The sequence below is a fragment of the Trichomonas vaginalis genome, chromosome IV (assembly GCF_026262505.1).
Source record: "Trichomonas vaginalis G3 chromosome IV, whole genome shotgun sequence".
NCBI classification, from domain to species: Eukaryota; Parabasalia; order Trichomonadida; family Trichomonadidae; genus Trichomonas; species Trichomonas vaginalis.
In genome coordinates this window covers 5,147,789-5,174,755 of record NC_067206.1, presented here as the reverse complement: position 1 = coordinate 5,174,755, position 26,967 = coordinate 5,147,789, and the positions used below count along the sequence as shown (strand labels likewise).

The 26,967-nt window shown below is 34.1% G+C and overlaps 23 protein-coding genes across 23 annotated transcripts, besides 1 other annotated feature; 10 read left to right on the top strand and 13 right to left on the bottom strand.

Annotated features, from left to right (window-relative positions):
• Positions 1-1,586: 1,586 nt before the first annotated feature.
• TVAGG3_0033750 (A-type inclusion protein-related family) lies at positions 1,587-3,591 on the bottom strand (the record flags this gene model as incomplete). Its single annotated transcript, XM_001303512.2, has 1 exon — positions 1,587-3,591. A coding segment is annotated over one exon (2,005 nt), but the record flags the coding sequence as incomplete, so codon positions are not given.
• An 851-nt stretch (positions 3,592-4,442) lies between these two features.
• Positions 4,443-5,072, bottom strand: TVAGG3_0033740 (uncharacterized protein; the record flags this gene model as incomplete). The annotated part of the gene is made up of 1 exon (XM_001303513.1): positions 4,443-5,072. One exon carries the CDS (start codon positions 5,070-5,072, stop codon positions 4,443-4,445), a length of 630 nt encoding a protein of 209 aa, XP_001303514.1.
• Positions 5,073-6,296: 1,224 nt separating this feature from the next.
• TVAGG3_0033730 (ankyrin repeat-containing protein DDB G0279043 family) lies at positions 6,297-6,854 on the bottom strand (the record flags this gene model as incomplete). Its single annotated transcript, XM_001303514.1, has 1 exon — positions 6,297-6,854. The coding sequence occupies one exon, from the start codon at positions 6,852-6,854 to the stop codon at positions 6,297-6,299; it is 558 nt and encodes a 185-aa protein (XP_001303515.1).
• A 10-nt stretch (positions 6,855-6,864) lies between these two features.
• On the bottom strand, positions 6,865-7,431 carry TVAGG3_0033720 (spectrin binding; the record flags this gene model as incomplete). Its single annotated transcript, XM_001303515.1, has 1 exon — positions 6,865-7,431. One exon carries the CDS (start codon positions 7,429-7,431, stop codon positions 6,865-6,867), a length of 567 nt encoding a protein of 188 aa, XP_001303516.1.
• A 231-nt stretch (positions 7,432-7,662) lies between these two features.
• On the bottom strand, positions 7,663-8,460 carry TVAGG3_0033710 (spectrin binding; the record flags this gene model as incomplete). The annotated part of the gene is made up of 1 exon (XM_001303516.1): positions 7,663-8,460. One exon carries the CDS (start codon positions 8,458-8,460, stop codon positions 7,663-7,665), a length of 798 nt encoding a protein of 265 aa, XP_001303517.1.
• A 343-nt stretch (positions 8,461-8,803) lies between these two features.
• Positions 8,804-26,967: part of a mobile genetic element that runs on past the window's edge.
• Positions 10,551-11,000, bottom strand: TVAGG3_0033690 (uncharacterized protein; the record flags this gene model as incomplete). The annotated part of the gene is made up of 1 exon (XM_001303517.1): positions 10,551-11,000. One exon carries the CDS (start codon positions 10,998-11,000, stop codon positions 10,551-10,553), a length of 450 nt encoding a protein of 149 aa, XP_001303518.1.
• On the top strand, positions 11,035-11,262 carry TVAGG3_0033680 (uncharacterized protein; the record flags this gene model as incomplete). Its single annotated transcript, XM_001303518.2, has 1 exon — positions 11,035-11,262. One exon carries the CDS (start codon positions 11,035-11,037, stop codon positions 11,260-11,262), a length of 228 nt encoding a protein of 75 aa, XP_001303519.2.
• On the bottom strand, positions 11,267-14,749 carry TVAGG3_0033670 (organellar and viral DNA polymerase type B; the record flags this gene model as incomplete). The annotated part of the gene is made up of 1 exon (XM_001303519.2): positions 11,267-14,749. The coding sequence occupies one exon, from the start codon at positions 14,747-14,749 to the stop codon at positions 11,267-11,269; it is 3,483 nt and encodes a 1,160-aa protein (XP_001303520.2).
• TVAGG3_0033660 (uncharacterized protein) lies at positions 14,999-15,748 on the bottom strand (the record flags this gene model as incomplete). The annotated part of the gene is made up of 1 exon (XM_051220529.1): positions 14,999-15,748. One exon carries the CDS (start codon positions 15,746-15,748, stop codon positions 14,999-15,001), a length of 750 nt encoding a protein of 249 aa, XP_051105515.1.
• TVAGG3_0033650 (keratin-associated protein family) lies at positions 15,861-16,598 on the top strand (the record flags this gene model as incomplete). Its single annotated transcript, XM_051220528.1, has 1 exon — positions 15,861-16,598. A coding segment is annotated over one exon (738 nt), but the record flags the coding sequence as incomplete, so codon positions are not given.
• Positions 16,982-17,431, top strand: TVAGG3_0033640 (uncharacterized protein; the record flags this gene model as incomplete). The annotated part of the gene is made up of 1 exon (XM_051220527.1): positions 16,982-17,431. A coding segment is annotated over one exon (450 nt), but the record flags the coding sequence as incomplete, so codon positions are not given.
• On the top strand, positions 17,901-18,391 carry TVAGG3_0033630 (ATP binding; the record flags this gene model as incomplete). Its single annotated transcript, XM_051220526.1, has 1 exon — positions 17,901-18,391. A coding segment is annotated over one exon (491 nt), but the record flags the coding sequence as incomplete, so codon positions are not given.
• On the top strand, positions 18,789-19,232 carry TVAGG3_0033620 (uncharacterized protein; the record flags this gene model as incomplete). The annotated part of the gene is made up of 1 exon (XM_051220525.1): positions 18,789-19,232. The coding sequence occupies one exon, from the start codon at positions 18,789-18,791 to the stop codon at positions 19,230-19,232; it is 444 nt and encodes a 147-aa protein (XP_051105511.1).
• TVAGG3_0033610 (uncharacterized protein) lies at positions 19,377-19,544 on the bottom strand (the record flags this gene model as incomplete). Its single annotated transcript, XM_051220524.1, has 1 exon — positions 19,377-19,544. The coding sequence occupies one exon, from the start codon at positions 19,542-19,544 to the stop codon at positions 19,377-19,379; it is 168 nt and encodes a 55-aa protein (XP_051105510.1).
• Positions 19,568-19,774, top strand: TVAGG3_0033600 (uncharacterized protein; the record flags this gene model as incomplete). Its single annotated transcript, XM_051220523.1, has 1 exon — positions 19,568-19,774. One exon carries the CDS (start codon positions 19,568-19,570, stop codon positions 19,772-19,774), a length of 207 nt encoding a protein of 68 aa, XP_051105509.1.
• On the bottom strand, positions 19,832-20,338 carry TVAGG3_0033590 (uncharacterized protein; the record flags this gene model as incomplete). Its single annotated transcript, XM_001282274.2, has 1 exon — positions 19,832-20,338. One exon carries the CDS (start codon positions 20,336-20,338, stop codon positions 19,832-19,834), a length of 507 nt encoding a protein of 168 aa, XP_001282275.2.
• On the top strand, positions 20,818-21,216 carry TVAGG3_0033580 (uncharacterized protein; the record flags this gene model as incomplete). The annotated part of the gene is made up of 1 exon (XM_001294867.2): positions 20,818-21,216. The coding sequence occupies one exon, from the start codon at positions 20,818-20,820 to the stop codon at positions 21,214-21,216; it is 399 nt and encodes a 132-aa protein (XP_001294868.2).
• Positions 21,253-21,515, top strand: TVAGG3_0033570 (uncharacterized protein; the record flags this gene model as incomplete). Its single annotated transcript, XM_051220522.1, has 1 exon — positions 21,253-21,515. A coding segment is annotated over one exon (263 nt), but the record flags the coding sequence as incomplete, so codon positions are not given.
• On the top strand, positions 23,012-23,518 carry TVAGG3_0033560 (uncharacterized protein; the record flags this gene model as incomplete). Its single annotated transcript, XM_051220521.1, has 1 exon — positions 23,012-23,518. One exon carries the CDS (start codon positions 23,012-23,014, stop codon positions 23,516-23,518), a length of 507 nt encoding a protein of 168 aa, XP_051105507.1.
• Positions 23,802-24,208, bottom strand: TVAGG3_0033550 (uncharacterized protein; the record flags this gene model as incomplete). Its single annotated transcript, XM_051220520.1, has 1 exon — positions 23,802-24,208. A coding segment is annotated over one exon (407 nt), but the record flags the coding sequence as incomplete, so codon positions are not given.
• TVAGG3_0033540 (integrase core domain containing protein family) lies at positions 24,611-25,678 on the top strand (the record flags this gene model as incomplete). The annotated part of the gene is made up of 1 exon (XM_051220519.1): positions 24,611-25,678. One exon carries the CDS (start codon positions 24,611-24,613, stop codon positions 25,676-25,678), a length of 1,068 nt encoding a protein of 355 aa, XP_051105505.1.
• On the bottom strand, positions 25,874-26,218 carry TVAGG3_0033530 (uncharacterized protein; the record flags this gene model as incomplete). The annotated part of the gene is made up of 1 exon (XM_051220518.1): positions 25,874-26,218. The coding sequence occupies one exon, from the start codon at positions 26,216-26,218 to the stop codon at positions 25,874-25,876; it is 345 nt and encodes a 114-aa protein (XP_051105504.1).
• TVAGG3_0033520 (microtubule-associated protein family) lies at positions 26,241-26,719 on the bottom strand (the record flags this gene model as incomplete). The annotated part of the gene is made up of 1 exon (XM_051220517.1): positions 26,241-26,719. A coding segment is annotated over one exon (479 nt), but the record flags the coding sequence as incomplete, so codon positions are not given.

The window sequence follows — 26,967 nt, the reverse complement described above, 5'->3', positions numbered from 1 at the left end:
GTTTTGTGATGACAATTGGTTTATTGTCATATTCAAGGTGTTGTTTTGATGAGATAATTCATAAATAATAGAATTCTTTTCTTCAATTGATTTCTTGAGCGAAACAATCTGGTTCTTGTATTTATACATCAGTTTCAGAATGAAAACGATTCTTTCTCTCAAACCGTTTCGAGATTTCGAAATTTCTGACTTAATTTCCAAAATATTTTGGGAAACTTCTGATTTTATCTGCGAAATCTGTCTTCTAAGAGATAAAATTGTATCAGAAATTGAAATTTTTTCATTATTTTTGAGTAATTTCTTCAAATTTTCAACATTTTGGGATAAAACAGGTAAATTCATTTGTATTAATCTTTCATTCACTCTATTAACGAAGTTTGTGAACTTATCCAACAAATTTTCTGATTTTTGTTGGAAATCTTTTTTAATTTTTTCTTCATTTTGTTTGTAAATCAAAATTAATTGATTTAATTTAGTTTCTCTTTCTGAATTACTCATATCCAACTCTTTCTTCATGTTTTTCAACAATGTTTTTAGATTTGTATTTTCATTATCCAACTGATCAATTTCTGTTTCATATTTGTTCTTTAAATTGATGATTTCTAATTCGGTTTTGTTCTTAAGAGAATTTATTTCATTCTGGTATTTGATGTTCAATGTGTTTAATTCTGTTTTATGAAGAGATTTTTCTTCTTCAAATTTATTTGTCAAATTTTCAATTTTCTTTGAAAATTTTGAATTTGAATTTGAAATTTGTTTTTCATATTCTTCTCTGAGTTTTTCTTTTTCGAAATCAAAACTCAAAACAGAATTATTTTGTTGATCTTTCTTCATTTCTTTCATTTGATTTTCGAAATCAGATTTAATCATTTCTATTTGTTTTTCTTTTTCAGAAATAACAGATAACAAATGTTGTATTTCCAAACTATTTTCATTGTTGTTATTTGTATTTTCTCCATTTATTATTATGATGTCTTTTTCATAATCTTTTCCAATTTGTTTTTTAAGTTCTTCGTTTTCTGATATCAATGATTTGATTTGTATCTCTAATCTCCTGATCTTTACTTGGCATTCTTCTGCATCAACAACTGCTGCATCGCGTTGAGGTGTCAAAATTTTGACGGTTTCATTCAAAATTTGAGTTTCTTCTTTTTGTTGAGCTAATAAATTTTCCAATTTTTTCTTTTCAGATTTTTCTGTTTTAATTGCTGTTTCTAATTCATGTATTCTTGTAGAGATCTGTGATTTGGAAGAGTTGTAATCTTCATATTGTTGTTTCAAATCGTAAATCAAAGATTTTTGTGTCTCTATTGTAGAAGTCATTGAAACAATTGTTGTTCTTTGGGAATCAATTACAGACAACAAGTTCTGATGATCTCCTGATCTAAATGAGTTTCTTATTACTAATAACTCTTGTTGGAAATCAGTACATTTCGATTCTATTGATTCTTTTTCGTTTTGCAGCTCATTTATCTTTTTATTCAATCGTTTTTGTTCTGTTTCATTGAAATTTTGTTGTCTTTCTAGTTGGGAAATTTTGAATTTCAAGTTTTTGTTTTCTTCTTGAATTTGGATATTGAATTTCCTCATCTCGGAAAGTTCATCGAGTTTGGAGTCCAGCAATGCTTTGTTGCTGCTCTCAAATAGTTCTATTTCACTCCTGACTTTGTTCACTTCTTCTTTCAATTCAGAACATTTTTTCAAAATTTCTGAATTTTGAGAACTTTTTATTTTTGACATTTCTTGGAGATTTTGGTTTTCCAACTGCATTTGTTTCTTTTTGAGGTCTGATATTTCTTTCTGTGAGTTTATTGTGATTGTGTCTATTTGTGATTCCAATTTCTGGATTAGATTCTGTTTCTTTTCCAATTCTGATGAAAAAGTGTTTTGAATTGACTGAATTCTCTTTGATTCTTCATCTGTGTTGTATTTTATTTGGTTCTGTAAGTCTTCACATCGTTTTTCTGCTTCTTGTCTCTTACTTTTTTCTATAATAAACTTTCGATATAAATTGGAATCTGTTTCTTCTTCATTTTCTTTATTAATATCTTCTTTCGTTTCTTCTTCTTTCACTTCACTTTTTGGATTCAAATTTATTGGTTTTATTTCACTTTTTGTATTAAGAATTTCTTGTTTTTCTTCAGTTTTTGGATTCAAATTTTCTTGATTTGGTTTAATTTCTTTGATTTCTTCTGGTTCTTCTTGTAATTTTTCGTTTGGATCAATAATTTTTTGTTCTTCTTCTATTTTTGGTGAATCTCCAACAAAGTTAAAAGAAATTTGTATTAAATAATGAGCGATTTCATTATCTTTGAATTCATTTTCAACAGTTGTTCTTAGTTGAACAATTTTTGATATCAATGATTCCTTTGATATCAAAGAAACAACATTTGGAATGTAATTATCAGAAAACTGCATCAAAGAAGCCAAAATCATGTAAGAAGAGAACAGGGATAATGAATTCATCGAAATATTCTCTGCTGCACAAACAATTTCCAAGTATTTGTAAGTATTTCCGATTTTTGTTGAATCATCGAAGAAATTGTAACAAGCAGAGTTGCATTCCCAACATTCCACAGCTAGGAACACTAATATTGTTGACATATTTGGTCCTTCCAGCATCTGCAGAATTTTATTTAAAAATGATTCTCCTTTTTCGTCTTTTTTGGAAAAAACTAACCTGCAATCATTATCATAAATGTCTAAAACTTCACAAATCCTCAAAATATTTGATAAATTATCGTCATTGATTTTTGAAAAATTTTCTGAAATGAGTTTACAAATGTCACTTTTTCCATCAAAATCTTGAACAAATTTTAAGTGTTCGTCTGCAAGATTATCGAACATTTTTTGTACTATTTCCAATAGTGTCCCTTTCTCTGTAACTTTGTCGGTGAGTTCTTTAGAATTATGCGTTGCAAGAGATAAAATTTCCAAAAACCTTAAATCATCGATAGAAACTTCGAGCAGAGCTGCAAAGAAAGTTGTAGATAAGAGATTTTTCTGGTGCTTTGGAAAACTTTCGTCTTGGAAAAGAGATCTGAGAAATGAAAGTGAAGAAGAGGTTTTAGACCTCACATAAGGAGCCACAGCATCGATGTAGCCACTTGAGTAGAACATTGTTTGTGAAATTGAGTTATTCCGTAGAATAGCGATCAATGCTGAAAATGTTTTGTCATTTCCTTGTCTGAGTAACGAAACGAGTGAATCTAAGATGTTAAATGCAACTATCTGTTGGAAATTCGGGTTATTTTCTATAGAAACGCAAACGAAATCGAGAAATTCTTGGAGAATTATTTTATTTTTATCGTGAATCAGAGATAATAAGCTAGGAAGATGATCTTCTGTAGATATCAAAACGCTCTGAAGTAGTTCTAGCTGATGCATTGCAAGCTGAGACAGAATTCTTAAAACTAAAATTCGATTTTGTGGAGAAGTTGAATTTGTGTATTGGAGAAGTATAGTAATCGAATTCTTTTGTTCAAGAACATTGAGGCAATTTGATGGAGCTGATTCTCCATTCAAAATGTCAAGAATAATTGTTAATATTTGCGTTGTGAATTGTTTGTATTTATCACTGTCTTGCAACATTTGAAATAATATTGGCAAAGCTTGGTTGGCTATTAAACTTGAAAATTTCTTTGAAACTGAAGCTAAATCAGTTAAACAAGTACTAATGTCCTTATCCTGACTCAAATCCTGAACTATCTCCTTGATATTTGTTTCGCTTATTTCCCGAGGGTGGTCGGTAAAAAGCGTTTCAAGGAGACTCATTCAAAATTTATTTTATTTGTCACGTTTTTTATGCATCGAAATTTAGGGAAATTTTTTCATGTATCTGCATATAGTACTTAGGAGCGCTTTTGAGGGAAGATAATGAAATTCATTGTAATTTATCCCTAATTATTAGTACCTACAAAGTTACAAGCAATAGCTCCGAAAGTGAGTACCAGATTGTCGATAATCTTTGTACACAAATTCAGATTACAATAAAATAGACACACTCATATGCATTTAATATGTGTGTAAGGCTGTTGTCCTCCATATCTTTGAATAAACTGCTATTTTGAATCTCATTTTATTTCATATTTCATATTTTAAAACTCAAAATAGGAAGAAAAGCTTTATATCATTAATATGATACATATTAAATATTTAATTTGGATGTCAAGAATGGTGCCAAATTTTTTCTCATTTGATGGTGCTACATTTCATATCAATTATTTGTCCAGAACTTTTTTTTACTTTTAGAGCCACTTCTTCAATTGGTTATATGTTCATCTTTTTGCTTTCAGTATTCATTGAGTCAGAGTCATGAAAAAAAAATGTTAATTTTTGTAGTCCTTCTGGAGAAGAAACATTCATATCTAATAAAAAGTACTGCCAAAATAAAGGGTTTTTAGTTAAATTTTAATTATGACAAGTGATCCTGCCAAAAGGCATTAGTTTCTTGATTGATCATTGGGATGGACAGCAGAGTTGTCTTGTTCAGACTGTGGTGGGGGATCTAATTTAGGTTTGTAAAGTGATAGCCTGTGTTGTATTCTATCACTAAGATCATAGCCTATCCTATACGAATCTTCAATAGCTTTGAAATATTTAATAAATAATGCCCTAAAATCTTCAACAGTTGTTTGAAGGGTATCCATTTTAGTTTTAAGCTCATCATCATTTTTTTGAAGGGTATCCATTTTAGTTTTGAGCTCATCATCATTTTTTTGAAGGGTATCCATTTTAGTTTTAAGTTTGTCAACAGTTGATTGAAGGGCATTCATGCCAGTTTTACGATCACAAATGGTTTCTTGAATGTCTGTAACATTATTGTTATTGGTTTTGAAATTTTCAGACAAATCATTTAATTTTGTTAACACAGAATCATACTTTGTCCTGAGAACTTTATTTGAGGTATAAAGTTCTTTAAGAGCTGGAAAAGTATTTCTTTTAAGGGAGTGCATTAATTTTTGTTCTTTAAGTTGTAATTCAAGCTGATCGGATAATTCAGACGCAAGTTTGGCAGAGTCACATACAGCTTGAAACAGAGTAGTGTTAGGCGCTTGAGGCACGGAAGCCATAAAAATTAGGGAAAAAATATTGTGAAATATATTTAATCGGTTTTTAAAAAGGAGTTTTTAAAAAATTGGAATGATTCATGTAACGAATTTTTTAAGTTTAATCATGAAAATTTGAAATTTTCCTGAATTCTTCTATCGTCAAATTAATTACTGTCACCTTTCAAAATTTATTACATGATCTTATATTCTTTTAACATTGGAATCAAGTAATAGCATCCTTGATCTCTTTAAATATGATCTTAAAAGATGTTGTAACAACAAAATTTAGAGAACGAGTTAGAGTAAAGTATTCAATTTTGGACCAAAGATTTTGTGAATAGAATAAAATTATCATCATTCTTACACTTTTTGATTGCAATTCAAAAGTGCAAGAACTTTGGTTTCAACGATCTAACATTAATGCTACAGACTATCTTAACACCTCTGTTCTTTATAAGGCAAATAAAAAAGTGAACAGAGGAGTTGAATTCAAGAAATAAACAATGAATTTCTCACTATACTGCAAGGAACAATTGTAAAGAATCAATGTAACTTATTGTATCTAAAGATTGTGTGAATCTCAATTCAATAAATATTAATGGAAGAACAGCACTTCATGCGGCAACATAACATCTCTATTGAGATATTGCAGACTTATTAATCACCCATGATGCTGAAGAGAATATTAAAGATAATTCTGCATATAATTCTTCTCATTATTCCTGTAATTTATTTAATGCATCTACAATTGAACGTCATATTTCACATGATGCTGATGTTAATGCAAAAGAGAATGAAGGAAAGTCATGTTATAAAAGAAACTCAGCGATTATTTTTCCGATAGAAATTATCATTTTGTGAATAGAATAAAATTATCATCATTCTTACACTTTTTGATTGCAATTCAAAAGTGCAAGAACTTTGGTTTCAACGATCTAACATTAATGCTACAGACTATCTTAACACCTCTGTTCTTTATAAGGCAAATAAAAAAGTGAACAGAGGAGTTGAATTCAAGAAATAGGGTATTTCTCACTATGCATAGGGTAAAGAATTAATGTATCTTATTGTATCTAAAGATTGTGTTTGAAGATATTTTCTGTTAATTTATTCCTAAGTGATAATATCTTCTGTTTGAAGATATAATTGTTTTTTATTGCTATAAATAAGATTCAGAAGATTTCTAAAGCAAATGTTTACTTTTTTTAAGGCAAGCCCTGGCCAAATTGCGAATAATTTTTTAAACTATTTTTTAGATTTACCTCTCTTTTTTGCCCCATTTTCTATGAGGATATCAGCCATTTTAGGTCTCTTGAATTTTCTGGAACAAAACAGAGGTGTTTTTCCATAATCATTTTTAGCTTTGATGTCAGCACCGTGAGCAATAAGACATTTTGCAACTTTTGTGCTATTATTCATTGTAGCCAAATGAAGTGGAGTTAAGCCTTCGCTATCCTTTGCATTGACATTTGCGCCCAGAGAAATGAGAAATTCTGCCATGGCTTTCTTGTTATTAATAGCTGCCCAATGAAGACATGTTTTGCCATCCCTATCTTTCGAATTGATATCTACTCCATGTGATATCAACAGGCGAATCATTTTCTTGCAACCATTTGTGGCCGCAATATGAAGCGGAGTAGATCCTTCATCATCATCAGTTGCATTAACATTAGCGCCATGTTCAATAAGAAACTTTACTAAATCTAAATTTTTGTCATCTCTAGCAATTTCGTGAAGAGGTGTGTTATTGAAAAAATTCTTTCTATTCACATCAGCTCCGAGTAAAATCAGCTTTTTTATCATATCATTGTTTTCATTCATGATGGCTACATGAAGAGGAGAATTCTCCATTTTCATCCAATACATTAACATCTGCACCATGTGAAATTAAAAAATCTACTAACACATCATTGCCAATTCTTGCAGCAATATGGAGAGGAGCTTCGTGACCTATCTGATTCATGTCAGCACCATGATCAACCAGAATTTTAATAATTTCTAAATTCTCTTTACTTGCTGCAGCTGAAAGAGTAGTCTTATATTTACTTTTTATATTAGCATCAGCACCTTGTGAAAGAAGATATTCAACAATTTCTTTATTATCTCCTTCAACAGCTTTTATTAGAGCTGTAGAATCATCAGATCTACATATTTCGTTAACATCAGCGCCAAGTGAAATAAGAAAATTTGCCATTTCTAAATCATTCTTTTTAATTGCTGTTTGAAGAGGAGTCTGATAGAATTTATATGTATTTGGCTTTGGAAGATTCTTTTGAAGTAATTCGACCAATTCCTTATAATTATTTTTCACTGTTTTATTTAAAGGAGTCAAAGAGTACCTAGAAGGAATTGTAATACTTGCACCATGAGAAATAAGCATAATTGCTATTTCCAAGCAATTGCTTTTAATTGCATGATAAAGAGCTGTTCTCTTTTTACCATCCTGTGCATTAACATCGATTTCCGTATTTTCCAACAAATATTTGCAATATTCAATATTTTTGTACTCAGCTGCATAATGTAATAAATTCTTTGTTGTGTATATTTCAGTAGTATTAAAATCAAGCTTTTCTGTTTTGAGGATTTCAAGAGTTTGTGGAAATGCTGCGCATCATGGAATAATTGAATTTTTATTTTTCTTGAACTGAAGAAAAACAAATTTCAAATTTTGTGATTGAATTAACGTTTTGGAATTTATATTTTTTGGTTCAAAGAGATTTCTTTCAAAAACAAAATCAAGAAAACTGTCGTTATGTGATTGGATAATGTTGTAATAGCAATTATAGTCTACCTTTCGACTTTTCATGCACTCATTGATGATATCTGTATTTCCACCAATAAATGCAAGTTCTAGACATTTTTCTGAAATTGGAATATTCATGCTCGAAACAAGGAAAGAAAAAATGTTGACAGATCCATAGTAGCAGCAAGCTTCAATAGACAACATTTCAAAATGGCAAGGAATAGAGATTCTGATCTTTTTAATTGACTTTTCTGCAACAAATGTCTTGAACTTATCTATTTTATCATGCATAATTATGAAACCGATTTCATTTTCTTTTGGAAAGCGCTTGGTGTCTAATTCAAATTGAATTATATCACTGGAATTAATATTTAAATTGACACTTAATGCTTCTGTTTTTAAAGATTTAAATGGTAAAGAAGTAATTGAATATTTTGCGCAAATTTGGTTGAGAATTTTGGCGTAAAGCTTGGCTGAGCGGTAATTGCACTTGACTGCTACGAAAAGACTCATAATAAGAGCATATAGATCCAATTGATACTTCGAAATTAAAATTGTTGTTATCAGATTAAAAGATTCTTCCACAGATTCATCTGACTGGATGTGGTAGAGGTTATTATATGCTTCGATGAAATCATCATACTTCTTTAATTTAGAAGATTCCATTGGTCAAAAACTTTTGTAAAAAGTATTTTATTTCATTTTACTGGCGTGAAGTACCAAAAGTTCAAAAAAGACAAAAATAGCCATAGTTGTTTTTAATGATTTTTCATGACTATTGAATAAAATGCACTGAATATCATTCTTAATCTCATTGGTTTTGTGTGTAGATTTCAACAATTACTGTTATCTGAAGCATATAATAAGATATTTGGCAATATTACGATATTCTGATGCATGTGAAAGTACAGTATACATTGTGCGTCGCCTGTAGCCTACAGCTACAGTCACCGACACAATGAAAAAAGTGACAGAAAACTGACACCATACGGGCGCGCATATGTACGCATATATGTGTAAAAATAAACGTTCATATGTAAACTAACCTTTATTCACTAGCAGGGGCTGATAAATCATAATCGTCGAGAAGTACGATAGGTGGTCCACCTGTTTAATCTGTATGGAGAGGCAAACGTGACGTAAGAAGCATAACACTGGTTTCTCAGTATATTTAATAGACTCTGCTGTTGGCTTAACTGTAAGCTTATATGTAATAGGTGAATTAGATAACTGACCCTGTTGGAATGTATAATCAGTTTCGCAAGGGAATCCACATAGGTAATGACCTAAGTCATTTGACTCGATTCCAAATTGAGGGACTGATGTGGTTGTGATAGACCTCATGACATCATAGTTGAAGCCAACAGTATCGTTATTATTGTTAGTGGCATTTGCCTGCATCTCATAGAAGATTGGATCATTAGATGCTTGAGCCTCAGCGGGTATGTTACCATATGCTCCACAGTTCAATTGAATTTGTTCAAACAATGGATTTTCATAGGTAGTGTTATAATTAGGTGTTTTCTTAAATAGTGTATAAATGGTGTTCACATATAATGGAGTAAATGCTGCCGTGAATGTACAAGGAGTTCCTTCACCTTTAGCCATTGAACCATCCATAGTAATGCAGTCAATTCTTTTGATTGGGAAGTTTAGAGTCTTTGCCGAATATCTTGTCACCAAATCACTATAGATGTTAGGGTCCAAAGAGAATGAGTTACAGTATGTAATCATTTCAAAGAAGTTTGCATTCTTCTTAGTGAACTTAATAAACTTGGTACCAAATGATATCGTACTCTTATCGGCATTCCAAGTTACAGTATCAATAACTTTGATACCTTCATAGATAGGAGTGAAGTGATTAGTGATTGGAATATAGCTTGTAACATTGGCTTGCATGTTCGGTAATGGTAGAATATCCTGATAACTTAATGGTGTCCAAACCATACCAGCAATACTGAACTTAACCTTAAGTTGTAAGTTACCAGCAAACGCTGGAAGGAATCTAATGTTATTAAGTATTAGGAATCTTCTTAGGTCAATCTTGATTGGTATGTGGAACTTTAATGTAGTTGCACCACTAATTGGTTTATTGAACTCAATAATCTGTCCAGAACGAACTGTATCACATCTATTGAAAACATCTTTATGTCTAGCCTTACTAAATACATCAACTTTCTTAATAGCTTCTGTTGTAGATGCAGTAGAAGTAATGTAACCTTCTTCTCTAGCATTATCTTGTGTATAAACACTTTTACCATTAGCGATTAATTGATATGATTCAACAGCATAGAATGAATCAATGTATCCCAACCAAATTGCTGGAAGATGTGCACATGATTTGCCACCAGCATATTTAGTATCAATTGCTTTAATTGCTGTAACATTTGATCCTGTAGGAGCTGTCTCAACAGCTCTTTCTTTATATACTTCACCATCATATTTAGGAACTTTTTCATCAGCTGGTTCAGTTTCTGTTGTAATTATGCACTCACCATCGACATAACCACTAATGAACGTATTATATAAGTCAATCATGTTCTCACCAGGTGGTGATATGTTAAATGTAATATAACCGTTATCAATAGTATTTGTCGGCATAGCTGGCACTTTTGTTGGGACATATCTATGGTTAGTATCTCCAATAGGAACTGCCCCATCAACTTGATCGAAATAATATCTTACTTGTCTGATGGAATCAGCAATACTGTATGTATTGAGGTTATCGTTCAACATCTTTCTCAGCTATAAAAAATTTACAATCTTCTTATTCTTGGGATTATTCGTCTTATTTGTGGCTGAGGTTTAGGAGGTTCTGGTTCAGGCTCTGGTTCATCATCGAAGTGTATTCTTTTCTCTTCCATTGATTGAACATATTCTTGATTCTCTTTAGTTTCCTTCTCACGTTCAATTGGGTCCATGTTTGGTTCATTAACTACACTGTTACGTTCTAATATCTTTGTCATCATCTCTAACAACATTTTATTAGTATATGCTTGTTCTTCTTCTTTCTTCTCATCAACTTTAGGAGCTTCTTGAACAACAGGAGCTGGGGCAGGAGCTGGTGAATTCAATGGTGCCTTTCTCTTTCTAACTTGAACTGAACCATTCTTCATATGACAAACATAATATAATGGATGTTGTATTCCTTTAGCTTCATTCAATATGATTGATTGCTTTTCACTTGGTGAAAGTTTTGACGTCATTTCTATCCTAATAAAATTTTTTACTCCTAACAAAATGACTGAGAATACTTTCGACAGAGAAGCACTCAAGAATGAACTTCGTGAAGAAATACTTAATGAACTCAAACCAAAAGAACAAACACAAGAAGAGAAACCAGCTAAACCAAAGCGTAAACTCACAGAGAAACAATTAGCTGCATTAGCAGCTGGACGCGCAAAGAATCCACGAATGATTGCAAAGAAATTGAGAGAAGAGGAAGAAGCTAAGAAAAATAATAAGTAAGTGTTTAGAACTTTAACTTACGTTCAAAAGATGACTTCGTTGAAATAGTGAAGTCCTTATTTTTGTTGAAGCATGGTTTCGAACCAATGCACAAGTCAAAGGTTATCTCATCACCTTCATAAAGAGATTTGTACAATTCCACGATGCTATATTTTTCCCCAACTTTCTCAGGGAAGAACAAACCTTTCTTCTCGTCATAATGTACTTGTATCGCATCTGGGAACATTTGGTTTGCAGTAAGTGCAATTACGTCCTGTGTGATTCCCTTCATTCGACAGTGGAAAGCAATTTCCTTGAGGTCATTGGTTAATTCGTCGAGGTAAGTCTTCTTTCCAACGAATATAGATCTTTGTGCCTTAGACATATGTCCTGCAGTAATCTCTGCAAAGTCTGAATGAAATTGACCCAGTGCTTTTCCAATGAGTTCTCTGTTATACCTTCTCTTGTATTCTTCTGCTAACTTATCTAAGTCCTTCTCATACAAGTGTAAACTATCTGTATCCTGATAGAACAACTTCAAGCCCAAATCTTCTGCTGTGAAGAATACTTCATTCATGATTCGTTTGGACATAGAAAGGATTGAAACACCTAATGGACAATAGTTAAAGTGACGAACGATAGGTTTAAATGACTTTACACATGAAAGTTCGGAATCGGGGATGAACTCTATTGTCTGTATGTCATTATAGTTCTTAATGATATAGTCAGTGAGCTTATTGTCCTTGATGAAACGAATCTTTTTGTCAATGGGCTTTAATATCGTCTTACCATAGATACTGTTCAAAAGAAGTTTGATGATCTCTTGTATCGGATTACCTTCCTTCTTATACTTAGCACGTAATTCGAAGAGCTTCTTAACTTCATTCCTTATTGTCATGTCCCTTTTTCCATCATAATAGTATCCATCAATGACTTTGCATGAGATCTCTTGGAACTTGATCAGATCTTGAAGCGTAATGTGGTCTACGAACATCTTGCAGCATGTATTGGAACTTCTGGCAACATGTAAGTCAGGGTTGATGTCAGGATTGACGACAATCAATGGGAATGCTGAGTTCTTACCGATCGACAAGATCTCGATCTGACAGTAAAATCCTGAGATGAACTTTTCCTTTGTTGGTTCAGCTTGGTCATCATCAAAGAGATGCTCCAACAAGTATTCACTGCTCTTCATCTCTTCTGTCATAACTTTTGGAATTCCTTCTAAACAGTAAAGTCTAGCAATTGCTGATGGATACAATGATACAGCATCGAAGTCAGTGATGAGTTCTCCTTCATTGTATTGCTTCTTGTTCTCAGCTAGCATGCATCTTCCTCCTTGAATACACTTGGAAATATATTCACGAGGTTTTCCTGCAAGATCAAAGAGATTACCGTTCTTCCAATATACTCTCTTCTCAAAGAGTTTGTTTGAGATAGAACTTATTGAAACATAATCATAAGCATCTATTTCAAACTCAGTCATGAGGTCATTGCGGAACTTAAGAAAGCCATCTCGTAAAATGCGTACATCTTGACCGCAATAGAATGACGAATAAACTTCCATGTCAAAGTGTTCATCATCAATCTTGCAATCTTCAATCTTCTCAATGTTCTCATTAAAAGCTTCAATATCTTTGACATGATTCATGGCATCATCGATGTTACCAACTTTAGTTGTATTAACTAACTCTTCCGTGTAGTAATTATATGGGAAAACTTCTTTTTCACCACTAGTGAGGTGAAACATTTCAGGGAATCTTTCCAACTTAGTTGAGATGATTGCATAAGAGTCTTTGAAGCAGAGAAGTTTTCCTTTGTACTTTCCTTGTATCTGCATCGTTTGTGAACCTTTGATGATTGGAGTTCCTGTAATCTCTTCTAACTGAGACATGAGAAAAGTGACATCGTACGATAAGTTGTGGAAATAAACTAAACTCTTATCTGGTAAAGCTTCGAGGAATTTTGACGCACAGTCACTTCCCCAAATTGATGTATAACCATCATCGTCATCTTCCATGAAACAAATGTTGTATGCTTTGTGAATGTTTCCATCAGTTGATGCTTCGAAGTCAGCAAAGAAAACATGTTCTCTTGGGAACTTCATGTCTTTCTTCGTCTCTGAACTCCAATCTTTCTTCATCCTTGCGCAATAACGCTCATTGTATGTGAGGTCAATCATTTCTTCAAGGTTCTCATTATACATCGTTGTGAAGTATGTGCAAAGTTCTCCTGTTCTAATTGGTTCGAAATAATTGTTAGCAAACAAGAGTTCAATGACTTTTGCAAGTGGTGTAACTAACTTTGAGTTAATTGCATACCTTGTTTCATATCTTCTGTTAACTAACATCTTCTTCTCTAAAGTCCAATCCTTGCACAACTTACAAACATCTTCATAGTTCTTGATGAACATTGAACTTATTGGAAGCTTTTCGTTCAACATGTAGTGGTCATACATTAATAAAAGTTCTACTGTCATCTTTGGTTCTTCATCTGGTTCATAAGTATATGAATGATTTGAATACTTCTCGTTGTATTTGATGACATGGAACCTTATTCCTGTTTCTTTGGCAATAACCTTAATCTTTGACATTGGAAAATCTTTGACACGAATGATTTCCCTCATATGATTAATTGTTGCTTCGTCAACACCAGCTTGAATACAAGCGTAGATGAAACATGAATCTTTCATCATCTTCTTTGCTGTCTCTGCATTAAGTTCGTTGAAGATCTGATACCTCTCTAAGTTAATAGGTAATTTGCATGTCCATGTCCAAAGCTGACCATTACGTGACCTGTTTCTCTTCTTTGAATGGTTTTGTTTGATGATCTTGAGTGCGATCGTTTCTTGACCTGCTGCTCTCATCGTATCTAACATAACTTGTTCTTCAGCTGTGAGTTTATATGGTGTGTACGTTCCTTTTCTCAAAGCAGAAGCATCAACATCTGAATAAGCTGTATAGTCAAAGATCTCGATCTTCCTTAACGAAGGAATACTACAAAGGAAGAAGTCATAGTTTGATTCAAGGACTTTAGATGCTAATTCTTGTACTTCTGCTATTGGAGCTTCATTAAGTAACTGATGAACTAATGATCCCATTGTATTGATGTTCAAATGACGCAAAATGTTTCTCTTCTCATCAAAGTCGTAATAGAATGTCCACTTCTGTTTGAAAAGGTCTATCTGTCCAATGAACTTTGCCATAACTCTTGGAAACATCTTGTTGAAGTAATCTTTTCCTCTTGGACTGTATTGGTCAATGTTAAACATAATGAATCTTTCTCCTGCTTTAGTTATTGGGTCTAACCATTTCTCATCAGGAAGTTTTTGACCATTAATGTTCTTAACAACGTAAAAGGCATTCTGTATTTCTTTGTATGCTAATTCGCTCTCATCAATCTTTGGTGGAGGGTCTGAGTATATTGGTTGCATCTCCATTAACGCTCTATTATGAGATCTCTGATCGTGATCTAAAGCAACTGGGGAATTTGAAGCTGGAACATTCATGATACCATTGTAGTCATCATAGAAGCTCTTAGCATTCTTGATAGCTTCTTCTGCACTTCCTGTAAGTAATCCTTGATTCTTTAAGATCAGAGCTAATTTATTGGTAATATCTTTTTCTTTCTTAGGCAGTTTGGCTCCAAACATATCAAACATACCTCTCTTGACATCTGGGGGAAGTTTATTAACAAGTCCTTTAAAGGTACTGAACAAAGACATTTATAACCGATAAAAAAATATACGTTATTTTTTTTAATCGTCATCGTAATCATAATCGTACGAAGATTCTGTATCATCATCACTGACATCATTGGTTTCTCTAACTTCTGGCTTATCTGGTTTAATCTCTATCACCATAAACATTGGTGACAATAATCGAACAGGCTGATCTTGGAAGTCAACTAAGGTAAACGTAACATTAGTTAGTTCCCATGGAAATGCATCTATCCATGGTGAGGATTCCTTACATATAAGTGGTTTACCAGATATCCAGAACTCATTGATGTTATAACATGTAGATCTGTACATGATCTTTCTTCGATCATCAACTTGGTCAATATTATTGAACCCAGAGATGACAGACATTGATGAACGAAGGTATAACTGATACCCGAAGTTGAGCATAGGTGGTTTTGGCATTTGTAGATAATAATTATGTACAATAGGTAGTTCTATTCCATATGCACCTAAAATAAGATTTGCTCTATGTGAAGCATCTTTTAAATAGACTTTATGTCCTTTGTCCTGTGACGTAAATATAAGTTGATTCGTAGCACTCAGTGAAACTGTTACATTATGTTGACCTTTTTTCTTGTTATAATAATCAAACTGTTTTGTTACAATCTCTTGTAGTTTTGATACAATAGTATCCATATCAAATGAAAGAGCTGACTTAAATGTACACACCTTTTCTTCTCCATCTTCGTCTAACTGTAAGACAAAATAATCTGTTTCGTCACAAACAATAAAGTTCGCCATAGTACTGACACTTTTTACTCTCATCTTTATCTTACTTGGATGCCCCATGTTAGGATCTGCTTGAAACTGTATTGTCCCGTAGTTATTAGGATCAGTCGATTGTAGATAATACATCATTTTTATATGTAGTAAAAGAATGAGTGTTGTTCCATATGCATATGAATGTTATAAGTCTAGCGTACTTCAATATAAAGAATATACTCTCAGAATTACTGATAATGCTTTAGTCATACATAAAGAAGGTGCTGATGAAGACATTACCATCGGTCCTGGTATATTACCTATCGAGCAACCAGATGGTACAATTGTTGAAACAGACTTAAATCAATACCTTCAAGCGTTACAGAATCGTGTGACAAAAGTAGAGAATAATTACTTAGATGCTCCATTCTTCACAACTGATAGAGATTATATGTTTTCATGTATGGCGAGTAATGGTTTGCAAGAAACTCGTGAGGTAAATATTAATGAAGCATTAGAGACTATAATATATCATGTTAAACGGTTATTATCGATTGACCATGGAGTTCATTTTGACCCAAGGTCTACACTGTTCAATATACCAATGATTGAAAACAGTCAATTAACATTTAAAGAAGATACATTGTATAATGCTTTAAACGCAGCATTTGCTTATATATTAGGTCATGAACAAGTACAAAATAGTGGTATTGCAATATACTTAGATAAAGTTATGTTAAAGAAACCATTGACATTCACAGAAGATGGTCCAAAAGCAACTGGTATTGTTGGTGATGGAACATTATTGACGAAAGAATACTTAGCAAGTCATGTCGGAGAATTTTTCTCCACTAATGATAGCATCAGTACAACACCAGAAGTTATTTTATTGAAGAAACCAATCACATTTGATGTTAAAGGAAAGACAAAAGCAACTGGTATAGCTGGCGATGGAGTTCTTCTGACTAAGGAATACTTGAAGAAAAATATCAATGACTTCGTTGAAATTGTCAAAGATAAAGAATCTGGTCTTAAGTTCAACCCTTTATCATTCATCTTTGCCATAGCAAACGTGGAGCTACTGCAGCCTCATGGATATCACTCCAGAGTCAAATAAATGCTCTTTGGGCTTTTGTTGAAAGTCAAGAAGGTATAGATACTGTTCTTGACACTCTGGGTAATCTTGGTCCAAATCATAAAGGAGGTTTTGTGGATGGAATAAAAAATTTAGTTGAAAAGACTAAAACAAGTTTCCAGAAGATAACTCATATAGAAAGATTCAGAAATGAAGGTTATATGGAACTTGAGAGTTTTGATGTGACTGGACCTTTGGAACCAATTCTAATGGCACGTGATGCTAATGATAAAGAAGAGAAAGATCCTGGACCAAAAACAATCATTTCTACGTTAAGTACTTTGTACCCTGATTTTGTGACCTTAGTGAAAGTTGCTAATACATCAAGAAAGAACAATAATATTACTATGTCTGGTACTGATGACCTTACTGATTATCTTTATCTCATTCTTGCTGAATTAGCGAAGAAAGTTGAGGAGAACAAAAATAATGGAGGAAGAACTGCACTTAAGATTGCAGACAAAGCTGACAAAAGTTATGTTGACGAAGAGATACGTAAAGTTGCATCTAAAGAATATACTTTATCACAGTCTGTCATACTTAAGACAATCAAAGGTCCAGAGAAAGATATGTACCCAGGTGATGGTACAACAGTTAAAGTTAATGAAAGAGTTTCATTCCCATCTGGTATTGATGCAAAAGAAGTATATATTAATGGTGAAAACATCAATACAACATTGATTCCTTTGAAAAATAATGAGTTCACTGAACCTTTGACAGTTAAATCAATTCGTTCAAGAGAAGACAAACCTGTTATAATCAATAAAATAGGAGCTGATAATGACCAACCAGTTCAAATCAAGAAAATAAGAGCTGATGACATTATCTTGAACTATACTTTAGGCTCAAGTGCTCCACAAGAAGATCCTCATATGAGTTTAACAGAGACCTTGCAAAATTTGAATGGTACTGCATATAATATGTCTATGAGTTATAACAACTTTAAAGCACATGAGTTACCAGTTCTGTTAGACAACAAAGCAGACAAAACTTATGTTAATGAACAGATCTCAAAGATCTCTAATGCATCTGTAAACAATGGAATACCTGAAAGCATTACAGTTAGCTTTGGTAATTGATATGGGTAAAGTTGCAATATTTATAAATTATAACATTGGTCCATCAGAAAAAGGTCCAAGTTACTATACATTGAGTCATGGTAAATCTATTGAACTTGTGTTCCACAAAAAAGATGGAACAAACTTAACTATTCATCCTGGAGATACGTTTGAGTTTTATTTGAACGATGTCACCACAGTAGATTATACTTATAGACCTTCTAACATGTTTGACATGATGTATCCAATTGGTTCTATATTTACATCAATGAGCTCAACAAGCCCGCAAACCCTTTATGGAGGTGTTTGGCAACCGATTGTTGATCAGTTTCTTTACTGTTCTAACTCATCAATGGACTTTGGTGGTTCAAAGACTATCAGAGTTGAAAACCTTCCACCACACTCCCATAGGTTCAGTGCAACAACATCTACTAATGGAGAGCATTCACATTCAATGACAAAAAGAGGTTATACAAATCTTGCAGCAGGTTCTGATAGACAAGGTATGAATAGATATGATATCACAGATGACCCTAGAGATGTTAGTACAGGTATTTTCTGCGGATCTGCAGGAAACCATACTCACACAGTAGCTGGAATCACAGATGCAACAGGAAAAGGTCAAGACTTCTTACCACCATTTATGACTGTATTCGCTTGGTTCAGAGCTGCTTAACTCAAGATCACGATCACAAACTGTTTCTCAGTATGAATGAGTAGCTCTATTTTTACATCATTACTGAAGTATTTCTTTTCTTCATCAATGACAGAAAGAATGTTTTCATCATCTTTTAAAGATCTTACCAAAGTTAGATCTTCATCAGAAAATCTCAAAGAAAGACTCATTTATGCACTAATAAAAATATAGCTAATTATTTTTTTATCTGAACTTTTTATCGGGTATATAAAGATGTCTGAACATCATTTGAAGTTCTTTAAGATCCAACAGTTTGTAGATGAAGTGAAGAAGCAAAATAAAACAGCAAAGAGACTACTTATATGCTTACCACAAACATTACGTCAAGGAAAGTATGGTTATAGTGCAAGTCCGATCATGATCTTTGTCGATAAGCAGAAATACACAAATGAAGGTTTAGCTAATTTACTCAAGTTTGAAAAGATAGCTATAAACATTCCTGACCATTTCTCAGCGAGAATAAACCTTGACAAGACTAAAAGTTATTGTTTATATGTAGATCTCACGAAATCAACAAAGAGTAAAGACAAAGAATATAACCCAGTTGAACTTAAGACAATGGGTAAGAACTTACTCAAAGCTGCTATCAAACCTGTCGAAGAGATCGACATTGAGGATGAAGCAGAAGAAATAGATGTAGATCCTGAAGTGTTATAAACGATAAAGTTTATTTTTGGAGGAAGATGGTGTCAGACCATTTGATCTGGCATGCTTGTTCTAGGTAATTGCAGAAACCTGGAAAGATTTTATTGGTCTGAGTTTCATACCTGGTCTCTCATCTCTCCATTGAAGCAAGTAAATTTACATGAAGAGTTCGTCTGGATTCTCAGGCTTTGGTACACACTGATCGAAGATCTGTATGACCTCTTCATGACCGTACTCCCTCTGGTCAGACATGAGTGTTCTGAAGAACTTTTGCATCTTCGGACCAGGTTTAGCATCTATGCAACGAGTGGGTCTCATTGACATTTTTGTCACTTTTATTTGGTCGAATGGAAGGATTCGAGTTCATGCCACTTGACAGCAAAGAAGGTGCAGAAGAGGTTGTTGTTGCTGCATTCTATGCGAGCTCACACGTTGACGCATTCCGAACTTACCAGGATGACCTCGAAAAAGAAGGTCGAAAGCTTGGAAAGATCCAAATGTTGCTTGAGTTCTTCCGTGGAAACCTTGCACAGAAGTATGAGAAGAAAGAATAAACAACTAATTATTACTGAGCTTAGCTCATAAATGTAAGTTTTTACTCTGATCAGATCTTAGATCTCGTCGGGACAAGCGGAAAGGATAAAGTCCATGAGCTGGACTTTTGTCTTAGTGAGCGGTACTGCGGTCATGAGTAGTTCGCGCTTGTTTGAGCCACTTGGAACGCGACCCTTCCAATTCCTCATAGATCTCAAGGCAGAGATCGTGAAGAACTCAAGGACAAAGAGTCTTTGAGACTTGGTAAGGAATCCCTCATCATCTCTTTCATCCTGGAGGGTCTTTGTGGATGCAGTGGACTTGATCTCGTCTTCCTCGATCGGATCATTCTCATAATCTTCATCACCCTTCTTCCTAAACGTCATCTGCTCTCTCTTGTAGTCGTTCCTGAGAGCATTGAGTCCAGCTTCAAGATCTTGTGAGTTCTTTGCAGGTTTATTGAAAGTTTTCTTTTCCTGCATTTGCTGTATAAGCTGGGTTTGCTGTTGCATCATCTGCATCATCATTGCCATCATATCTAGTGTTGGTGATGCTGGAGCTGGTGTTGTACCATCTTGGGACATTCGGTCGTCGGTTATGTCTTTACAAAAGACTGCTTTACAAAAGACAGCTTTACAAAAGACAGCTTTACAAAAGACAGCTTTACAAAAGACAGCTTTAAAAAGACAGCTTTACAAAAGACAGCTTTACAAAAGACAGCTTTACAAAAGACAGCTTTACAAAAGACAGCTTTACAAAAGACAGCTTTACAAAAGACAGCTTTACAAAAGACAGCTTTACAAAAGACGTCTTGACAAAAGACAGCTTTACAAAAGACTGCTTTACAAAAGCATTTTCTCACAAAATTGAATACTTTTGCTTTACAAAAGACGTCTTGACAAAAGATTGCTTTACAAAAGTCTGCTTTACAAAAGACGTCTTGACAAAAGATTGCTTTACAAAAGTCTGCTTTACAAAAGATTGCTTTACAAAAAGCTTTACAAAGAGTCTTACAAAAGTTGCTTTACAAAAGACAGCTTTACAAAAGAGCTTTACAAAAGCCATGACTGATCTTCATCCAATTTGTTTAATCGAACTTAATGAAGTAATTTCTGCATATCTCCTGCATGTATTTGGAAACGAGAGGATAAGACAACTCACCAAGGTTTCCAGACGCCAGATCCAAAGACTTGAATCAACTGCAGGAGTAATCCTAAGCTTTGAAGAAGGATTAACCAATAAGAAAGATGTCATTGACTCCAAGCGTGAAAGCCTTGCTGCTTTCTTACGCAAACACCCATGGGTCGATGTTGATCTCCAAACTCCTTACCAAGGACTCGTTGAAACCTTCACGACCTACAGACAGCTCCTTGACAGACCTGAGCAGAACCTTCTGGTCGAACGTGATGGCACATTAAGCCCTACAGACGAGTCAATCCAGAGAGAAGAAGCTCAAGAGTAAAAATCTGACATTTATACTTTACATGACATTTTTTTCATGAGTGTTCACGTTAAGATCAATGATGAAAACATGACTTCATGGGAAGATATCATTGATGACATAGAGAATGACCTTGATGAAAACATGATGGGAGCTCAAACGTCAGTTAAGGTCAAACTTGGTGAAGTTCAAGAAAAGATCTCCGAGATCAATGCAAAAATATCTGCTCTTACAGAGGTTGACGTTTATTACAGAAGCTTGGAGAGAACTTTAAGCAAACTTGAACGTCAGAACCAAAGTCTCATAGTTGTGCTCCAGAAACTCAGTCTCATGCGTAAAGCATATAATGACTACCTACATGTAAGAGACTTACCTTCTTATTCTACTCCAGATCTCGACTTTTCCGATATAAGTCCAATCCTTATTGATACAACACTTACGATAGCAGGGATGCTTCCTACATATCCAGAATATGATAACTTACCTCAGCTCTTCGAGTATCTCAAGAAAAAGTTCATGATCTTATTATGCGAGACCATGAAAAGACGTCAAAATACCAGAACAGAACGAGAACAGAGCTTACTAATAGACTTATTATATAATACTAAAGAAATAAAGGAGTTTTTATTCTAACTTTGGTATTTTTGGGAAGAACTGATCTGGATCATATTTGTCAACCACAGGTTTTGGTATCAAAAGTCTCTCTGGTTCTTGGACGGCTGGTACTGGAAATGGTTCCTTTGGTTTCCTAGCTTTTGGGAGATCTAAAAATTTTCTTGGTCTCTTTCTTTTGTGTAAGTGTTGTCCATTTTTATCGACAACGAATGTGAGCTTTCCGTCGTCAAAGATGAATGTCGTCGCTTCTTCAGTTCCCTCATCAACTATTATCTTCTTGATCTTTCTCTTCTCCATTAACAGAAAAAGTGACATATATTACTTCATTTTTTTCTGAGTGTTAGGATTAATTAAACCTCTATCTATAACATGCTTTCTCATAGAAAACTTCTCTCCATATCTTTTTGTCAATATCTCTAAAAGTTCTTCTGTATAAGATTTATCACTACTGAAGTAAATAGATGGATAATTAAGGACATCAAAGGTTTCTACAGTATCTTTAAGAGTCCATTCATCTCCATACTGTATAGAATAAGTATGGAAGTATGGAGGATCACATATAAAGAAAACATTGGGAAGATCTTTATACTCATTGAAGAGTATTCTCCAATCTTTATGAACAATAGTTAAACCTTCAAGATAGTCATCTATGTTTTCACCAAATAAGTTAGTATATCTGAGGTATAACACTTTCTTCATTAATGTGTCAAGATCATAGTATTTGTATGCTCCAGAATAGAGAAGACGTGAACATAATGTATCCCAGTCTATGTATGGAGCTTTACTTATAACTTCTCTGACGATCTCTTTCTGATCAGTAGGAATTTTCTCATCTGGCTTAACATTTATTCTCTCCTTAAGTTCCTTAAGTATTTCATTCGTGTCATGAATGTGTTTCAGTCTATCAACGTAGTTATCATAGTCGTTAGCTATGATCGTTGCTTTTGGGAACATAATATGCAACAGATGAGAGATATAGAGAGAACCACCAAAGAGGTCAACGAAGACATAATCCCCTTTGATGTCTTTGAGTATGTCGATAAGAGCTTTCCTGATCTTCGACTTATTACCTATGAAAGGTAAAGGAGGTTTGGTAAAAATCATTTATATGGTAATAAAAATAAGTGTTTACTTGAGACAATAACCTCTGTTGAGTTTGTAGAACAAGATCAGAAGTACGATCAAGTTCAAAACAACACAAATGGCTAGGATTGCGTTACCAACAATCTTTGTCTTTTCCCAGCAAGACTTCTTCTTTGGTTCATGTGCTGCTTCGACATCACTGTATGGCTCGGACATTAACTTAAAAAGTGTCATGACCACTTCATTTTTGATGAAGTCAACAGCTTATGTCCACTTCCTCCCACAAGCACTTGAGGGACAAGAGAAGGTCATCATTGACTACCTTCAAGCCACTGAGAAGCTCCAAAAGCTTCAAGATCTCCGCGAAGAGTTCAAGTCCCGCTTGAAACAGGAGAACTTACTACAGGAATACATGCTCATTTTGTACCCATTACTAGATGGCTCCCATTTACCATCAGAGTACACTGCAGCTCTTGATGCACTCAAAGATCTTCGCGATCACCGTCCGATCGGTAAAGAAGCCTTCGAGCTCACCATTGAGCAAGCCATCCTCGCCAAGTACAATGCAAAGAAGCGGATGCTCGAAGCTCTTGATAAGATCAAGGAGTACGTCGAAACGTTCTAAAATAATTACTTGAGTAAACAATAAGTTTTATTGAGTAAGTCTTGAAACATTTGTGCTTTTGTTCTTGTTTGAACAACCATATTTAACATTAGATAAAAAATTTTTTGGTTAAACAATAACATACTTAAGACATAAATTATACCTACTTATTAACTCAGTATATTGTGCATTATATGCATACTTAAACTCTTGAGCAATATTGTTCTCATCAATGATTCTGATCTGAGCTATTTTTGAGAAAGGTGGTGGAATACCACAACATGTGATGTCTGGGTCCAGTAGGTCTATTTCACACTTGAACCCAGTCATTCTGTGAACAACTTCTTCCAAGTCTGGCTTAGGTAGTAAGATCTGATCTTTGCTCACTAAGTTAGAAAAGAGCTCTTTGTCTTGGTCTAGAAGTATCTTCTGGTATATACTAAGTAAATACTCTTCTACACCAATCCTCGATGAAGTCTCCACAGATCTCGATGAGGTCAGGTTGGAAGTTAATGGACTTAAAGGAGGAGGATACATTGGTGCTTCTGAGTTCGTAGTTGTTTCCTCTTTTTTTATCTCTGTTGGAGCATCACTTACTGTACCAGATGGATAGTTCTTTATCACAATGTTATTAGTTGTTCTTGAATCAACATTGCTTGTTGGTTCAATTGGAAGATTAGCTGCACCATAAAGAATTGACTTCGATCTCATTTGTTATGAGTAAAAATTGTTTTATTCTCATATAAATGACGAACATTAACCCAGAGAACAACACAGAATATACTGCAACAGGAGTTGTTTACAATGATCTAGATCAGATCGTCCAACTCAAAGCCCCAAGAGGAAGGAATTTAATAAGACAACCTCCACCAAAGATATATGTTGATGATGGTAGTAATGGGTTCAACTTAGTGTATCATTACTCATATCCTCAATATGCAAAAATTGGGTCTACCCCAAACGTGACAAACCATTATATGAACCTTTATGATGAAGCAAGGTTTCATGCACCAACGAAGAAAGAACCTGATGCATCAAGATTACATGAATTCGCAGACCATGATGGTTATAGCGATTACTCAATGCCTGTAAGACTTTAACGTTAATAAAAAAATGACTGTTGGTAAACAAGAAAAAACTTTAATACAAGAGGATTTGATGCTACCAATATATTCAACTGATATGGGAGCTTATCAATTCGATACATTTGAGAATCCTGGTGGAACACCACCATATTTTCTTTTGTTCATCAATGTAAACAGTAGAAAAGGTTATGCGTTCCCAATGAGTGAAAAGAACTCAAACAATGTTCTAAGTGCAATGCAGAAGTTCATTTCACAAGCTACAGGTGAAATGAAGCCTACAATACTTACTAGTGATGAAGACCCAGCTTATACGACACAAAATGTTCGAGATCTGTTGGTCAGTCATAACATTGAGCACATGACGACACAGAAATACAATCATAACATACTAGGTATTATTAATAGGTTCTGTAGAACTATTAGAACTATGTTACATATGAAGTTAAACCTCAAAGAAGGTGATAAAACACCACCTTTCACTGCAGATACAATGAGACAAATTATTAATGACTACAACACTGAATATCATTCAAGCACACAACAAAAGCCTGATGATTTCACAGAAAAGGATAATGAGGAATATATAAAGAAGCAAAGATTGAAAGAAGAGTATGTCAGAAAAAATAACCTTTATAACTTAAGACCTGGTCAAAAAGTTCAAGTCATAGTTGAACCAAGAACATGGGGTAAAGGTAACCAACAAAGAAGACATCTTGATCCTTCTTATTATACAGTTGATTCAGTTGATACAAGTGCATACTTGTTAAGAGCAAAAGATGGAAGTGTTGCAAGATATCCACGTTATCAGATATGGACAAAAATAGAGCATGGATTAAAGCAAGGAGAAACTTTAGATCAAGGAAGACACGGTGCTGTTAAAAGTATTGATGGTCATGAACTTGTCGGTAATGATGTAAAGTATGATGTTACGTTTGAGAACGAAAATACAGGAAAAGTGACAGGTAGAGGTATGCGTGAAGGTAATCCAAACAGGTTGTCACAAATGGAAGTACAGTATTGGAGGAAAAATATTAATGAAGGTCATGTTAAAGATATGCCTAGTTTTCTTGAGAAGTATCGTGGGTTTCGAGTTTAGCTTGTAAGTCCTTTATTTTTGTTTCATACAATGAGATCTTCCTTCTGATCTGTTCATCATTGAGAGGTTGCTTGACTTTACGGAACTGTACACGTCCGTCTTTCATTGTATGTACATAATATCCATCAGGAACCTTACCATCTTTTATATATTCAGTTAACCACTTTTGTTTAGTTGATGCTTTAATGACTTGACTCATTTCTTACTGGATAAATTTTTATGTTTTTTATCTTTTGACGATTTTTTCTTATCCTTATCTTTCTTCTTGTCCTTGTCCTTCTTTGATTTATCCTTCTTCTTGTCCTTGTCCTTCTTGGACTTCTCTGCTGCAGGTGGTGTTGGATTCTGTTTGACTTTAGCACTTGGGTCAGGACCTTGTCTTTGAGACTTAGATATAGATTGTTTAGGAGCTGCTGCTTGTTTAGTTGCTTCAGCTTGTTGTTTAGCTAATTCAGCAGCTTGTTTATCATTCTCTTCTATTTCCTTTGCACCAGTTGCGACTTCATTCTTGAACTTTTGGAGATTCTCAGCAGCATCCATTACCTTATTCGCTCCTTTAAACAATCCATAAAATTTCTGCCATGGTGATACTGAAGGTATATTTCCACCAATTGCTGGAGGAACTGATGCTTCAGGAGTTGGAGATGGTGTTTTGTCTGAATTGAGATGCTTTTCTGCTTCAAGAACTTGTGTAGTATTTTTCTCCAGGTATGCTTTTGCAACCTCCTTAACTTCTGGACGTTCATTATTTACATCCTGTCTTGGTGTTGATGTTTCAGTAGCGTTTTCCTGAGTTACATTAACAACAGGTTGCTCAACTGCTGAAACATTAGCTGCTTCAGTAATGTTATGAGTAGTTGAAACATTTCCTGATATACCTTCTCCTGTTGGAACTCTTGGAGCAATTGTTGTGATGTTCGCCATTGCAGGAGTTGGAGTAGGAGTGTCATCAATCTTTCTGTCAGCTTTCGTCGTTTGCGTTGTAGTATTTGTTGTTTCATTACCATATTTTGATCTTAGTCTGGTAAGCTCTAACTTCATATGTTCTTCAGGATATGCATACTTATTATATTCACCCTTAATATTCTTTTTCCATTCATCGTATTTATCTTCTGCTGATTTCTTAATTGATGCTAGTCCGTTTACAGCCAATTCATCAGTACCGTTATCAGTAGTCTGGTTATATAAAAGATTAGCAGCTGATCTAATTGTGTAATCCGTAAGATTACCAAAACGCTCTATTGTACCTAATGTTGTGTTCTTCAGTTCCTTTCCAATTCCTTGTGCAG